The 13,985-nt window shown below is 37.7% G+C and overlaps 1 protein-coding gene across 2 annotated transcripts in view; it reads right to left on the reverse strand.

The window, feature by feature from the left end:
- The window catches only part of map3k5 (mitogen-activated protein kinase kinase kinase 5), a 144,868-nt gene that overhangs the window by 90,379 nt on the left and 40,504 nt on the right, over window positions 1-13,985 (reverse strand). For both annotated transcript variants that reach the window (XM_049479420.1, XM_049479421.1), the window contains exons 2-5: window positions 12,771-12,910; window positions 11,006-11,029; window positions 4,533-4,726; window positions 448-616 (exon numbers count right to left, since the gene is read on the reverse strand). In XM_049479420.1, the coding sequence (XP_049335377.1) occupies window positions 448-616; window positions 4,533-4,726; window positions 11,006-11,029; window positions 12,771-12,910 (527 nt within the window). The remainder of the gene's footprint in view (window positions 1-447; window positions 617-4,532; window positions 4,727-11,005; window positions 11,030-12,770; window positions 12,911-13,985) is intronic.

The raw sequence follows: 13,985 nt of genomic DNA on the forward strand, positions 1-13,985 counted from the left end.
TTTAAATTTGGTAAAATAATTTAACTGTTTAAAATATTCCTTTCCTGAGGAACCTTTAGAGGTTCTTTAAATTGACATTGGAGGATCCTCTTAAGGTTCTTAGAAACAAACAAAAGGAAAATAAATACAGGAAAAAGCAAAGCACAATATATTTTAAATATATAATAGATAAAATACAAAAGAGGCTGCCTTCAAAAACATCGCAATTATCATAATATGGAGTTTTTTTATTGTGGTATTTTTTTTTTTGCAATATTTTAAAATAAAAAAATATATATTGTGTTGGATATAAAAATGGCACACCCCTATTCAGAAGCACCCCAAGGGGTTCCTCCAGTTTCAAACTTTTGAAGTTCCACAAAATACGTTTAACAGTTCTACTGTTTTAAATTAAGTTTTTTTTTTAAGATCAATCACATCTCAGTTGAAAAAGGTGAATGACAATACCTGTATATCTCTGTAGGACAGGAGGAGATTGATCACAATGTCAGCTGACAGGCACTCCACATTGTCCAATCGCTGCTGGATCCTCCCCAACTCCGCCGCTAGCTCCGCCCCCGTGTACAGCTCCCGCGCTTTGCGGATCTCGTTGAGTATCGTCTCCCGGAAGTACTGGCTACACAGAGAAACCGCAAACACACCACGGTCAGCTAAACAGTCAACATCCTGGCATTCTCACTCCAGAGGACCTTAGGTGTATTTTAGGACATATCTAGACAGCTACATTCTGTTCCCTAACACCTAAGTGTGAACACTGGGGTTGTGTGAGGCTAGATTGATAGCTCTACAGTACTGGAAGCTGGAAATTAAACACACTGATTTTTATTTCAGGTAAAATCCCATCAAATATAAGTCATACTCTTTAAATGTTATGAAAGGTATATTTACATTTTTGATATCGGCCCACAATTACAAATATTGGTGTAACCCAATTAAATATTTCTACTAGTAGCAATATGGCATAAAAAAGCATGCATCTATTCTAAATCTAAACACACTGTCAATCACATTCTTTACAACGTCTCACAGTATACTGTTCATTCACAATCCTAACCCTAACCTTAAACCATGCTTAATATTTGCTTCCTGGTTGCTGGTAGGCTAGGAAACTGGGCGTGCAACCTATATTTCGTCTATGTTATCTAGTATGCTAGCACAGACTCAAATTTAGCAAGCTAGCCATATACTGAGCCACCTACTGCTTTGGTCCACGCTTCATTTTCCTTCAAACTGTCCACATACAGTCACTGTGCTGAAGACTCTCTCTCTCTCTCGTTCTCTCTTACACATAAACAATATGGAGCTACACAAGCATTTATTTTCTCCATTAAAACTCCCGGTATAACTCAGCACATTACAATATTTTAGTTTTAAAAGCGTAAATATACTGCAATATTAGAATACAGTACAAAAAAAAAAAACTCTAGTCTGACCACAATTTTAATATTGTGGTGATTAAAACAATACATTTTACGTGACTAAAAACACTAATTAATTATTTTACATTTAAATACCCAATATTAAAACTTTTCACTATGGATATTTATGTTTTATTTTTAATATATATTTATAAATTACTTATATATTGTTTCTATTTAATTTATGTAGTAAATGACTATTATATACACCTGCTAATATAAAAGTTACAAATTTAAAAAATATAAATTAAATTCATTTAATTATTCAATAATAATAATGACTTTTTAAAAATCCTAACAGACAACCTGGATATGTTATTTTATTTACTGCATTGCCAAAGTATCAGATTGGGACTTGGTACCTACAGATACTCAAAATCAAAATCACTCTGACTCAAGGGGGAAAAAATCCCTACCATGGACTCCACAAGACAACGCTACATTATAATAGAAAAAAAAAAACATATAAACAATAAAGTTAAAAAAATAGAAAAACAGAAAAAAAAATTTTGGAGCCAATATTCAGTTTAATATTTCTCTTTTGTATCACACAGATTTGTTCTATCCCATTATAGATGCACTGATTCAGCAATCTGGGCATTAAATGGTTACTACAGATAAATACTGTGCTTTTTTAAGGAGAGCTTTGAAAGGGTTAAGTGAATATAGACACACATAAATTCACTACTGTTTCTGAAAAAGCTGCATTTCCACTTAATAGATTTTCTTGACCTACTTAACATGTGGTACATTATTTTAAACTTATGCTTCTGCTCTACACATTAAAAGTACCTGACTTTTTAGTTTAATCAACTATATTCTTTGGGTTAATACTCTTTGTTCAGCCTGTAAGACAGCAGATCTGTATTCAGTATTCATCTGATGCCTCACGAAATGCCTGAGAAACTTGTTAACACAGTAGGAGACATGATGTTTCTCACATGCATTCACTCACTTACCTTCTAACACATATATTCACACACAAACCCAACAACCAGTATCATTTGAAATTCAAGCAGTAATTTGATTGAGCATTGATGTTTTCAAGTGATTTGCTTTGCTTCCCCCTCGAGAGCAGAACTGAAAGGCCTCACTGGTGTTGTTTTCACTGATCCAATTTTCAAATAATCACATTACGTCATTGAACTGTGGTTAATATAAACTGAATGAAGCTAGACTCTAGTTTCAGACTCTACGTCCTCTTGTTCAGGTCTAGAAACGGCTATTACTAATGAAAATGCTTGTATTATATTTTTTTGCAAAAAAAGCTCAAAACATGAAATAGACGTTTTGACTGCAGAACTAAATGAGCAAATATTTTACCCTCAGGTTTTATGAACTCAGAAAGCTTTGTGAATTTAAAATGTGCTTAGATATTATTTTTTATTTCACTAAAGTAAAGTAACAAGCAAAAGTAAAGATGGGTTTTATGCTCTAGAGAGTGGGTGAAGTAAGTTTATCACATGATAGATCAAAGCTTTATGGAGGGATAAAAATGATACAGATCTGTCATTTTCCATGTATTAAATGGAAATGTGATGATATGAGCAACACGTGTGATCACCACACATCTATATCTATAAAGAACCAAAACCAAAACCCAAAGATTTGATGGGTAAGATTAAGAACAGTGATTGAAACGCCTTTCGTCTTTATGAAGTTTAGTGGCTGCACTGAGATCAGCTTTTAACACTGACACACCGCTCTACTCATCTCGGTTATTGTCATGAAGACATAGAGGGAAGAGTGAAACGGGGTGAAAGGCAAAGAACAGGAAGTGTCTGGTTGGGTGCCAGGCGATAAGCCGAGCGCCAAATTTGTGCTTATCATACTCAAACTTTACCCTACTTGACCCTGGAGTAAGAACAGCACACACACACACACACACCCTCCTACCCACCAGTTTGATGTTTTTTTTTTTTTTTCTGTAATGTATGAACCTGGCAACATGAACGAAGAGAAAGCCACATGGGGGAAACATTATGTGTATATCATCCCATCTATTAAGCATGGTGGTGGCAGCACCATTATCTGGAGCTGTTTTGAAACTGGTACATAGCAGAAGGAGGATGTAATAATGAAGAAGGTGGACTACCTGAGAATTATTCTGAATGATCTCAAACCATCATCTAGATGGTTGAAACTTAAACACACATGGAAGGATTTTTTTTAATAGATAAAGAAGCCTAAAGCAACAGACAAAACAGTATGTTGTTGCAACTGCTTTCCCAAAGCCCTGACCTCTTGAAATTATTTGCACTGTGCTTAAAAGTCAGGTTTGTGCCAGAAAACCAACAAAATAATTTGAGCTTGGCCAATTCCGCCAAAAACACAAGCATACAAGTGGATAACAAAAGTGTCTGTTCATGTTGCAACTTAATAAGGGAATTTTAAACAAATAAAAAGTGTGCTGCATTTAGAACTTTGAGCCACATTAATTTTAGAACACATTTTCTGTAAAAACAATTGATATGAAAGGTTTGTGCAAGTGTCTCGTAACCTTTTAAACAGCAGTGCTACTGGAATTTTTTTAGGCCAACCATCCACAGCCAACATGTAATTTTTGTTTAAAAGCAATTTGTAAAGAATGTACGATTAGGTAGGCTAGCCCTAAAATTACTATAAATCCAGGACATTTTTGACATGAAAATACATGCCAAACTATGCCAAGCCTGCCAAGCCTGCACTGTGTCTTTATATATCCAAATGGGTTGCACCTGTCATATATTTCTATAACAGAGAAATAAAGAAAGAAAGTAAGAGCGTCTGAATTGTGAAGCACTGTGAGTTCTCTCAGCCTAACAGCCATGACTCACAGCTCTATCAGTGTGACAAAGAGGAACTCACACATTGTACACACACAAACACACACACACACAAACACACACAAACAGTACCACCCCCAAATCCCTCTAAGCCTCCGTTTCTCTGTACTTTCCCTGAGATGAGTAACGTGGTGTAATCATTAACACTCTTTAATCAGAGCATGCAATCATAAATCAAAAATCTAACACTGGGGCAATAAAGAGAGAGAGAGAGAGATATGGAGAGAGAAAGAGAGAGAGATGACAATGTGTGTGTTTGTATACACTGCATGTGTGTGTGTGTCCTCACCATGAGCTGGTCTGTGTTACAGTGAGAATCTGTATAAGCCGGTCCAGCAGGGGCATGCAGATGGGTCCAAGCAGAGCCTCGAAGCTGGGCTGCATCAGCTCACTGAGTCCTTTCATCAGACTGCTCTCACAGCAGTACACCTTATTCTGAGGGGTCACCATGTACGGGATGAACAGGTAGTTAGCTGCACATGTCTAGAAGAAAGGAGAGAATGAGAAAGAAAGGGAGTGAGTGTGTGTGAGAGACAGAGCAGTTCACAGAGTTCCTTCATCAGACTGCTCTCACAGCAGTACACCTTATTCTGAGGGGTCACCCATGTATGGGATAAACAGGCAGACACAGGGACACACAGAAAAAAGAGAGAGTGTGTGTAAGAGACAGAAACATTTGGGGATCTAAGGTCTGAAAATTCACTAATTTCTAAAATACTTTTGTCTAAGGTGGTTGAAAACTGGTTATTATAGTAAGACCCTATGCTGGTAAGCGAGTTGGTGGACCAGGGTGGTTATGCTGGTGGACCAGCTTCTTAATGCTTTTTGGCCATCATGTTCATGCTGGTAGACCAGCTTAGTCATGCTAGGTGATGATTACGCTGAGAGACCAGCTTGATAACACCGCTGGAACAAAGACGTCATTCTGGTTAACTAACTAAACCCCCTTAAACTTAAATTAACATATGTATAAGTTTTATTCTGGACAAACAGATTGGTGACCTAACTTTGTTAGATCACATCAATCAACTTAGTGATGTCGGTAATATGTTAGACACATAGAAAGGACATATACTGGTAATATGTTTGGCACTGTTGACACTTTATGGTACATCCTGTACATATACAGTATACAGTATACAGATATACAGTACGGTATATCCATGTATCCAAGTATCCAAGTATCCAAGTATCCATGTATCCATGTATCCATGTATCCATCCATCCAATGCTGGTGGGCCAAGACGCCGATGCTGGTTGAGCTGCTCTACCAGCTAAAACTTAAATTAAAACAAAACCTATGCTGATGAAGAGCTTTGTCATTTTAATCAACCAGTTTGGTCAAGCCTGGTCGTGCAGGTGGGCCAGAATGTATATGCTAACTAAGCATCAAACTTAAATGAAAACTTAATCTACACTGTTAAAGAGTTAAACATGTCAACCAAAATAACTGTTTTGACAATGCTAAGCTGGCAATCCTGTTTAAGCTTGTAAAAGGGTTAATATAGAATATCCATTCATTTGTTTGGTATTTACAGTTTGTAAAGCTAAACATCCTCAACTATGGAACTATGCTGGCTTAGTTCCAGTACCACTGACTGTAAAATCACAGGTACTGTGAAATGATTTGAATTTAATTCAATTAGGGAGGTACAATTAGTCACATTATACACAGTTAGTGCAAAAAGGATTAGCTCAAATGTAGTTTTTCTTCAAATAATCCAACTGAACTGCTTCACACACATTCTTGAGTTATGTCCACACAGCATTTGTGTGGTTCAGCTACAACCAAGTGGGAATATATTCAATTTCCCTTCAAATACACCCAGAAACAGGTTCTAAACATCAGTGCAAGACAAACGAACATCTGCCAGCATATGTCCAATGTTGCATAAAGCAGCCTCTCATGCTGAACCAACATGACTCAGCAACTCGCTCTAGAGGAACGAGACGTATTGAGTTCACAGCCTGATGAAATCCATATGCTTCGGTCTACTGAGACATGGAGTGAAAGTAGAGGCTGAAAAAGAGTGATGCACACAATAACTCAAGCATCATATTCCATAAAAACCTGTGATCCAGTGCCTGGGGCTGCAATACAGAGCACGCACTCTCTGCTCTGTTCTATATATACACCTGTCCTACGAGACCTACACTTGGCTGCATCACCTGATGCCATATCACAAGCTCATTCATATTTTAGGCTTTCAGGGACACACAGAGCGAAGCGGAGTGAGACAGAGAGACAGAGATAGAGTGCGTATAAGCATGTGCATTTGCAGGATGTCATTCAGTAACAGACTTGGAAAACAAGTAATATGAAAATTATTTATTTCCTGGGGAAACTCAATAGCAAATGTCATTATTGATCTATCAGCAGGACTGTAGATCACTGTAGAAGCATGCTTTGTTTTTGTTATTTGTTATTATCTGACTCTAAGCTCATTCCCAAAAGCAAAATCAAAATAGTACACTGCAGTGCACTGTAGGCCCTGTTTTGATTTTTGGGGGTTATTCTTTTTTTTGATGCACTGGAAAAAAGGAGAGGTGGAAAGTAATGAATACACACGTTACTGTAATTGAGTATATTTTATGAGTAATTTGTTATTTTTAAAGTAGTTTTTAAAATAGGTAATTTAAATTTTTCTCAAGTTCATTTTGTCACAAGCAATTTACTTCGCTACATTGGAAAACCCCACGTTAAAAATAAGTAACAAATAAAATGCTGGGAAAAATAACAATTGTCTAAATAAAAAAAATACTAATTTCATGGATGCGCCAGGGCACAGATTCACGCGTGGAATTACAAGGCAATAACATCCTCTTGCCATGCAAAATGTGCCCCGCTGGACAGAGCTGTCAGCTTTCAAAACATATACTGTCTGCAAGGTCCAAATTATGTGGAGTAATAGTTATTTAAAAATGATTTAATTTATGATTTGTTGCACTTTTTTACATCAAATAATGAAAAGTAACTATGTAACTTATACTCAAAGTACATTTTAAATTGTGTACTTGAGCAGAATTTTAGCAACGTAAAGGTACTTTTACTTAATTACAATTTTTCAGAACTTTTTCCACCTCTGGAAAAAAGGGACAAAAATCATTTTGATTAGCTTTTTTAAGTTTATCATAATTTAGCATTGTTTTTTTAGTTTTAGGCATTTTTATTTTTCTAAAAGGCCACCATAAAAAGAAAAAAGTACGCATTTAATTTTGGGGCAAAAAAACTGTGTTGCAAATAGGTGTGTAAAACTGCATCTGAGCCTTTTGCGTGGAACTTAAGTGGAGTCTATTGCAGGTTGGCTATGTTAATCCTCGCTACCCTACTGCACCTCAAACTTCCACAGCTAATGCTGACGGCTGTAACAAAGCCATTGAACAGGAAACTGTATCAAAAGAACAAAGAAGGGAAAATGGCTCAGTGCTTGGCAGGATGAGGCTTTGTCACTGACAGAGACATCATGCAGAGAAAAGCAGGAGAAAAAAGGTCTGGAGAAGGAAGAGGACACAAAGACAGAAAAAGAAGACATAAAAAGGCAGACAGAGTAAAAGGGTAAAGAGAGGGAGGAACGAAGAGATGGAGGGAGATGAAAGCAGTCAGAAAGAGGGAGGTTGAGACAGTGGGGGGTAAAACACTTGCTCTTAAGAGAGAGTGGACAGCGTGTTTCCTGCTACCTGCAGCTTAAAGCCATCTGATCCCTTAAAGCCACTTACAGCCTCACTAAGCCTTACTGAACAATCCCCTAACCCTGCTTTGAGAGAGTGAGAGATCTACAGAGAGAGAAAAAGAGAGAAAGAGAGAGAGAATATACAGGACCAAACACTGCAATAAATCTTTAGCCTGTGGGACTGGCACGTGCAATGGCTGAGCTGACTTAAGACTCGACCAAGACTCAAGATTAGGGCTGCACGATATTGGAGAAATTTTACATTGCAAATGTTCTTTTTCGATGATATACAGGGGTTGGACAATGAAACTGAAACACCTGTCATTTTACTTTGGGAGGTTTCATGGCTAAATTGGACCAGCCTGGTGGCTAGTCTTCATTAACTGCACATTGCACCAGTAAGAGCAGAGTGTGAAGCTCCAATTAGCAGGTTAAGAGCACAGTTCTGCTTAAAATATTGCAATGCACACAACATTATGGGTGACATACCAGAGCTCAAAAGAGGACAAATTGTTGGTGCACGTCTTGCTGGCGCATCTGTGACCAAGACAGCAAGTCTTTGTGATGTATCAAGAGCCACGGTATCCAGGGTAATGTCAGCATACCACCAAGAAGGACAAACCACATCCAACAGGACTAACTGTGGACGCAAGAGGAAGCTGTCTGAAAGGGATGTTCAGGTGCTAACCCGGATTGTACCCAAAAAACATAAAACCACGGCTGCCCAAATCATGGCAATGTGCACCTCAACTCTCCTGTTTCCACCAGAACTGTCCATCGGGACAATAAATTATTGTGGTCTAAAACCAGGTGTTTCACTTTCATTGTCCAACTCCTGTATATCGCCTGTATCCTGCCCCACCTCATGTTTGCGCTCCCCCTTCCCCTTACACTTCTCAGGCAGCAGCTGCCTGTCACTTATACAGACACACAGACAACTCTGTGTATCTACTTCTTGTGTTAACAAACAAACCATTGCAACATGACGTGTTTGATTTACTTGCCTTAAGTGACATCACATGTCCTGCGATGTGACTATTGCGCATGTGCACATCGCAATGATGATGTTTAAATGATATATTGTGCAGCCCTACTAGATTTAACTCAACCTTACCCAAAGACTCAAAACTTTACTCAAACCTGCACCCAGATACTCCAGACTCATACTCTCACCCCAGAGATGGGAGTTTCGGACTGGCACTCCAGAGATTCATAACTTGACTTAAGCTACTCGTAACTTGGGCTCACTCCTCAGAGACTTGACTCAATTCTGCACACAGACTCTCAAGATTTGACTCAAACTTGCACTCATAGATTCTCTGAGTCTTGGACTGGAGCCCCATTAGTTTTAAAACTTAAAACTCAGGCTGGTACTCCAGACACACAAGACCATGCTCAAGATCACACTCGCACCACAGAGACTTGAGATTAGGACTAGCACCCAGAACCTTGAGACTCCCACTCCCACCTAAACCTCAAGGATTGTTTTCCAGACACTTGAGACTCAGACAGTCAAGAGTTGATTAGGCACCCCAAAGACCTGAGACCCCAGAGACTCAAGATTCAGACTCACACCCTAATGACTTAAGATTCATCCTCTGACACATGCATACCACAGTTTTAAGACTCAACTCACACTCACATCCAAAAACTCAGGAGTCAGATTTGTATAAGAGACTGTTTGGGACTTTTTGACATCTCAGAAACTCAAGACTGGACTGAGACTCATTCTCACCGATAAGAACTGACTGAAACCCACATCTGATAATTTTCATGATTTTCCTTTTTAAATCATAGGTTGTTTGGATCATTAATGTTAGTTAAATATATCATATAGCAGATGAACACTGTAATATTTGAGAAGTGAAATGAAGTTTATAGGATTTACAGAACGTGTGCAATTATTCTTTAAACAAAAATTTTGGGCACTCGGACAGAAAAATGCCATTAATATTTAGTAGATCCTCCTTTTGCAGTAATAACAGCCTCTAAACTCTTCCTATAGCTTCCAATCAGAGTCTGACTTCTGGTTAAAGGTATTTTGGATCATTCTTTTTTATAAAACATCTCCAGTTCAGTCAGGTTTGATGGTTTCTGATCATTAACAGCCCGCTTTAAATCACACCACAGATTGTAATAATATTAAGGTCTGAGGACTGAAATGATCATTCCAGAATGTTGTACTTGTTCCTCTGCATGAGTGCTTTAGTAGATTTTGAGCAGAGTTTAGGGTCGTTGTCTTGTTGAAGTATCCAGCCCTATCGCAACTTCAACTTTCTCACTGATTCTTCAACATTGTTCTCAAGAATCTGTTGATATTGACTGGAATCCATAAGACCCTCAACTTTAACAACTATGACTGTTCTCTCCATCCTTCTCCTCTGATTATCTGAGCTTTTTCTTGTTCTGTCACTTCAGGTCTTAACTAAAACTGTGCCTGTGGTTCTTCCATTTCCTCACTCTGTTCCTCACAGTGGAAACTGACAGCTGAAATCTCTGAGAGAGCTTTTTATATCCTTCCTCTAAACCATGATGTTGAAGAATCTTTGTTTTCAGGTCATTTGAGAGTTGTGTTTTGAGGCTTCCATGTTGCCGCTCTTCAGAGAAAATGCAAAGAGGAGAAAAACTTGCAATAGGCTCCTTAGCCCTTTGTCATAATTGAATTCTCCTGTGTATGTAGGTCAAGGGTCAGTGAGTTTACCAAACTAATTTAGTTTTTCAATAATAAGTGCTAATGTTTTGTTTAAATAATTAATGCACACTTTCTGTAAAGCCTGTAAGCTTTATTTTACTTCTTAAATATCACTCTGTTCATCTGCTATATGATATATTTAACTTAAATTGCTGATCCGAACAACCAATAATTTATGAAGGAAAGTGATAAAATTTGATCAGGGATGCCCAAACCTTTTTCATACCACTGTATACCCAAAAACTCAACTCGGCTTAAGATCAGTGCTTACTCAAGACTCACTTCGAGTTACTAGCAAAGAGCTGCTTTATGCTAAAAAAGAGCTTCAAAATAAGGCATGACGTTGTGTATAAGTGTGGGTATATCAGGTGTGTGTATGTAAGTGAACACAATACTTACAGTGTTTTTCTGGCACACAATCTCCTGCAACAAAACAAATCAGGCTTGTATTAATTTCAACGGCATTTTAAAGCAAATAAAACAAAGAAGCCTTTTACTTGAGCTGAGCTAAACAAAACATGTTCAAATTTAAAGAAAACTCTATTCAATTCCCAGTGCCTGCTCATTTTTAGTAAAACACGAACACACCAAAATTCTGGCCTCCATTAAATGAACTCAAAAGTGGGGAGGTAACGATGGTTGTGGGATTTCACCCTTCTCGACACTTTTCTCACCGTGCACCACAGCCGAAGGTGTCGGAGCTAAAATGACTCATTCTGTGGCGTTAATGCAGCAGTGCAGCACCATTAAAACACTCCAGCTTTATATAGAACTCAATAACGAAGCCCAGAGCTGCACAACAGTACAAGCAGCAGCACTGAACACAGGTGCACTCTAAGCAAAAGCCTTTTCACAGCATGGCGCTCGTCTTATAGCATAAATATGTAAAAAAAATTCAGTCTGTAATACTGAAAATCTACCCTTACAAGCTCACTGGCAACACCATAAGCACATTGTAATTTTATATTCATTACTTTCTTTATTTATAGCTTATGAATACAAGAAGACACATGCCAATCTAAACCATCAATCAATAGCACACTGATGTGTGTTTTCTTTATAAAAAAACTCTAAATTTTAGTTTAATGTTGGAATTTACATTAAATGAAAATAAAATTAATTAATTAATTAGATAACCATGACCTTTCACTAAAACCACACCCCAAAATAATGACTTTTCTGCATTAAGAGGAGTTCACTGGTTCAGAAAGGTGTGTGTGAATTTGAAAAACGCTCAATGCTACACTTTCAATCCATATCTCCATCGCTAGTCTGTTTTATAAAGCTTTTAATTTGTTAATTTGCAGGATTTATCCTCCATCTTTGGGATTTGTTTAATGGTTCTTCATGGTTTCTTTACTACAGGCAATGTTACACTGCCTGGCCAAAAAAAAGTCTCCACCTGGAGTTAACTAAGTAAATGAAGTGGGGTTTTAAAACAGTTCCAAAAAGTTAGATACAATTTTTGAAAATATACCACAACAACTTGTGCTTAACGGCAAATCCAATAAAAACATTTTACGTCCCAGGCCATCTTTTTAGCATTTTCCCAGGTTACCATGGTTAATGATACCAGTTTAAAAAAATATATATATATTTGTGCTGTGTTTTTATGCATCCGAACACCATATACTGTGTGTATAACTGATTTAATGAGAGACTAATAGATAGAAGTGCTTGTAAACTGTACAAAACTACAGCTTTTAAATATCCTTCTTGGAATTCTTTTTTTTTTTTTCATTTTAAATTGTAGCATAACAATAGGTACTAAAAAATAGAGCATGGAAAAGGATTCAAAGAACATCTGTAAAGTGGAGGTGCTTCTCTATCACGGAAGGAGGTCCAAAATCCAAATGTGATTTCATCAGTGTTTGCGTTTCAGTAAAAGGTGTTGACATTAAACTTTAACTAACACAAGACTGCAGTGCTTCCCCCTGAATAGTTCATCATTATTAGAGAAAGAAAAGTGCTGTAGCTTCAACAAAAGTTCAGGTCACATTTATTATCAGGCTCTACTACAATTTTCAGGCCACTTAATAATATAAGCACATCTTCCCAAATATAAACATAAATTTTTAAACAGTAGCACGAGAATATATTTTTAAAAGTGTTGTGCTTGTATTAAACTATATCTTTAAACCAATTTATCAAATAAATCTTCTACCTGTAGAGACTGCAGCGAGTCAGAGTTGGAGTCGCAGTACAGGATGATGTTGTTGGCCATGCTGAAACTCTCCCTCACGCCCAAGTGATAGAACAAGGACGGCTGCCTGAAGGCATCAGTCATCTCTACCACAGCAATGTCTGCACACAGAGAGAAAGAGAATGAGGAGATAAGGTAAAACCATAATTTAACTTAAAACAAAGACAACCTTTAGTCACATGGTCACAGCAGGTAAGTAACATACATGTATGCAACACACGTATAATTAGACCAGATGTTCCTCAAACTAATTAAACACCCTTTAAAGCTTTATACTTATTAGGAACTGGAAATGTGATGCACTGAATGAATCTGATTTAAATGTATGCATAATTAAACACTGGTGAAACTGGTGAATCTATGCTTCTGACAAATCCAGTTTAATACCAACTTTTTCCAGTAGCTAGTTTCAGATGGTCTAAGCCAGGGGTCTCAAAGTAGCGGCCCGCGGGCCACATGCGGCCCGCGACGCGGTTTCATACGGCCCCTCACGGGTTAACAAAATAAACATACATCTGGCCCGCAATTCAATTTAATTATTTATGCTTTATTATGTTCGTTTTCATATTTTATCTTAACTTGTATTTTGGTGTGTGTGTGTGGCTTTTGTTTTTTTTTTTTGCTTACGCTGCGTTGCCTGCTTTAGTAGTCTTCAGTAGCCTTCAACAGTCTAACCTTGCAGCCGTGGTGTGTCCACTAAACTCCGTAGTTATAAACATCCTGAGGTTAGCAGCGCGCTAACTGACCTGTTTATAATGTAATCCGAGCAGTGCCTCCGTGACGCTGCTCTAAACTGCTGCTGTTAGCTGCTTGGGCTGAAAGATGAACTGTAGAGAGCTGTATTATCCGGTTAGTGGGGTTATTTTATTTCATACACAGAAGAACTTACAATTTTTTAAAAACGCTCCAGATTGGCTCAGCTGAGCCCTGTAGCCCGTGGCTGGGCTGCAGCTCTGACTAAGCAAAGACTGCGGGCTTGTGGTGCTGCAGCTGCAGCTCCGACTAGTGGTTGGATGAGGAACTGCTAAATCTGAGGAAATGCTAAATCTGTCACAGCTCACAATTTTTGATTTTATATTTATTAAGCCTTATTTCAGTATCAAACGTTTTGATCAAAGTTAATATAACTTATAAATTAAAAGGATTTATGTTAATAGAGCAACAAGCAACCATTTT

Source organism: Astyanax mexicanus, chromosome 1 (genome assembly GCF_023375975.1).
Source record: "Astyanax mexicanus isolate ESR-SI-001 chromosome 1, AstMex3_surface, whole genome shotgun sequence".
NCBI classification, from domain to species: domain Eukaryota; kingdom Metazoa; phylum Chordata; class Actinopteri; order Characiformes; family Acestrorhamphidae; genus Astyanax; species Astyanax mexicanus.